At 61.0% G+C, this 1,614-nt stretch overlaps 1 protein-coding gene across 1 annotated transcript in view; it reads left to right on the top strand.

Annotated features, from left to right (window-relative positions):
• Window positions 1–707: 707 nt before the first annotated feature.
• The window catches only part of CDCA8 (cell division cycle associated 8), a 4,825-nt gene continuing 3,918 nt past the window's right edge, over window positions 708–1,614 (top strand). Inside the window, exon 1 of the mRNA XM_026863195.1 lies at window positions 708–1,089. Within this exon, the coding sequence (XP_026718996.1) occupies window positions 708–1,089 (382 nt within the window). The remainder of the gene's footprint in view (window positions 1,090–1,614) is intronic.

Genomic DNA, 1,614 nt, shown 5'->3' with positions numbered 1-1,614 from the left:
CACTCGCCTCCCTCCGGGTCCAGAGGCGCTGAGACCCTTCGCTGAGGCCAGCGGGCAGGCTCGCTAAGAGCGGGTCTGCCAGAGCTCAGCCTGGGAAAGCTCCAGCACAGGAACAAACCGCAAGCGAGTCAGGGACCCGTCGCCCGCCACAGAGCCTGTGCCAGCCCCAATGCCCCTGCCCCGGGCACACAGGTACCTCGCCCGGAGGAGGATCCTGTTAGCAACTGGGGCCCCTGGCAGCCGTCCTGCGCCATAACAACCAGATCTCGAGAGGGAAGAGGCCTGCAGTTGTCCCCAGCTAGAGCAGAGGTTCAGCCGTGCCCTTCCGCAAGGCTGCAGACAAAGGCAGCTGATGACACGGCCCACCAGCCAGAAACAGAGCAGAGTGGTTAATCACACCAAAACTTCAATGGGCACCTCCTTCACCCCTTGTCCGTCAGAGTCAGGCCATGGCCACTTTTAATTCAGCTCCAGCACTTCTAGCAGGGCTGTTGTTAGCCCAAAGACATCAGAGGGCCAAACATCTGGGAGAAGCAGAAGGGCCACCACCAAACTGTTCTGAAAACCTTCCAAACTCTAAATCCATTTGTTCTTTCTGCAGCTGTACTGAAGACAGGCTGACAGAGAAGAGGGGTGTTGAAGAGCTGCATAGCACATGTAAACACAATCCTGCATGCACAAACACCACGATTTATTGTTTGATGACGATGATGCACCAAGGCCTGACACCCTACACTCATCCAGCTTTATGCCCCAAGCCCCGTGTGGGGAGCCCGGGGCCGCAGAGCCGCTCCCCGTTCCTCTGCCGGCTCCCCCTCCGTCCCGGCCCAGAGCCGGACCCGCGTGGTGGCACCGGGCAGCACCGTGCTCGCTCCCCACCCGTGGATACTCGAGAAGGAGCAGCTGTGACAAACACGGCTGTTACCTTTGCTCTTTGCGGCACCACAGCTTTCAGCCTGTTTGGCTTCAGCCTGGAGGCCTCTACACACACCAGCACTCGGCTGCCGGACAGCCAGGAGAGCGTCTGCATCGACCCTCTGCGTCCTGTGTCATCCCACAGCGCACACCGCCCGTCCCTTATAGCCAGAAGTCAGTGACAGCCCTGGGGAGGACACACGGCTGGGACACCAGCAGCTGGTGAAGTTCACCTGCGCTGCTTCACTGACTGGAACTAAACACGGGACGTGACTCTGTGGAGCTGGGAGGAGTTGGCGCCTGGAATCAAAGCTCTGGAAAACAACTAGATGAAATCGCCCACTCCGCTGCGGACAGGAAAATAAATGCCTAATGCTGAACTGATGCTGCGGTGCAACCCACGGCATCAGCGCGCGCTGACAAGGCGAGCGGGTGACAGGTCACAGTGACACACAGCTCTCGGGGAGGGAGGGAGCGCTCTGCACGCAGCCGAGGCTGAACCCACTGCCTCCCGCGCTGCTCTGCCAAAGCCCTCACTTTGCCGCATCATCTGCTTCGTCTTAAGCCGGAGGAAGCAGCAGCAGGAGGCCGCCGTGTGTCGCTGCGCCGGGAAGGAGGCAGCCCAGAGCAGGGCCCGGGCGCTCGCGCTGTGACTCAGAGCAGAGTCACGCCGCAGCCTCGCCCGGGTCTGCCGGGGAC

The sequence above is a fragment of the Athene cunicularia genome, assembly GCF_003259725.1.
Source record: "Athene cunicularia isolate RWA chromosome 23 unlocalized genomic scaffold, athCun1 chr23_part1, whole genome shotgun sequence".
In the NCBI taxonomy this organism is placed as follows: Eukaryota; Metazoa; Chordata; class Aves; order Strigiformes; family Strigidae; genus Athene; species Athene cunicularia.
The sequence above is the reverse complement of the archived record's forward strand: the minus strand, read 5'-3'. Positions and strand labels throughout refer to the sequence as shown.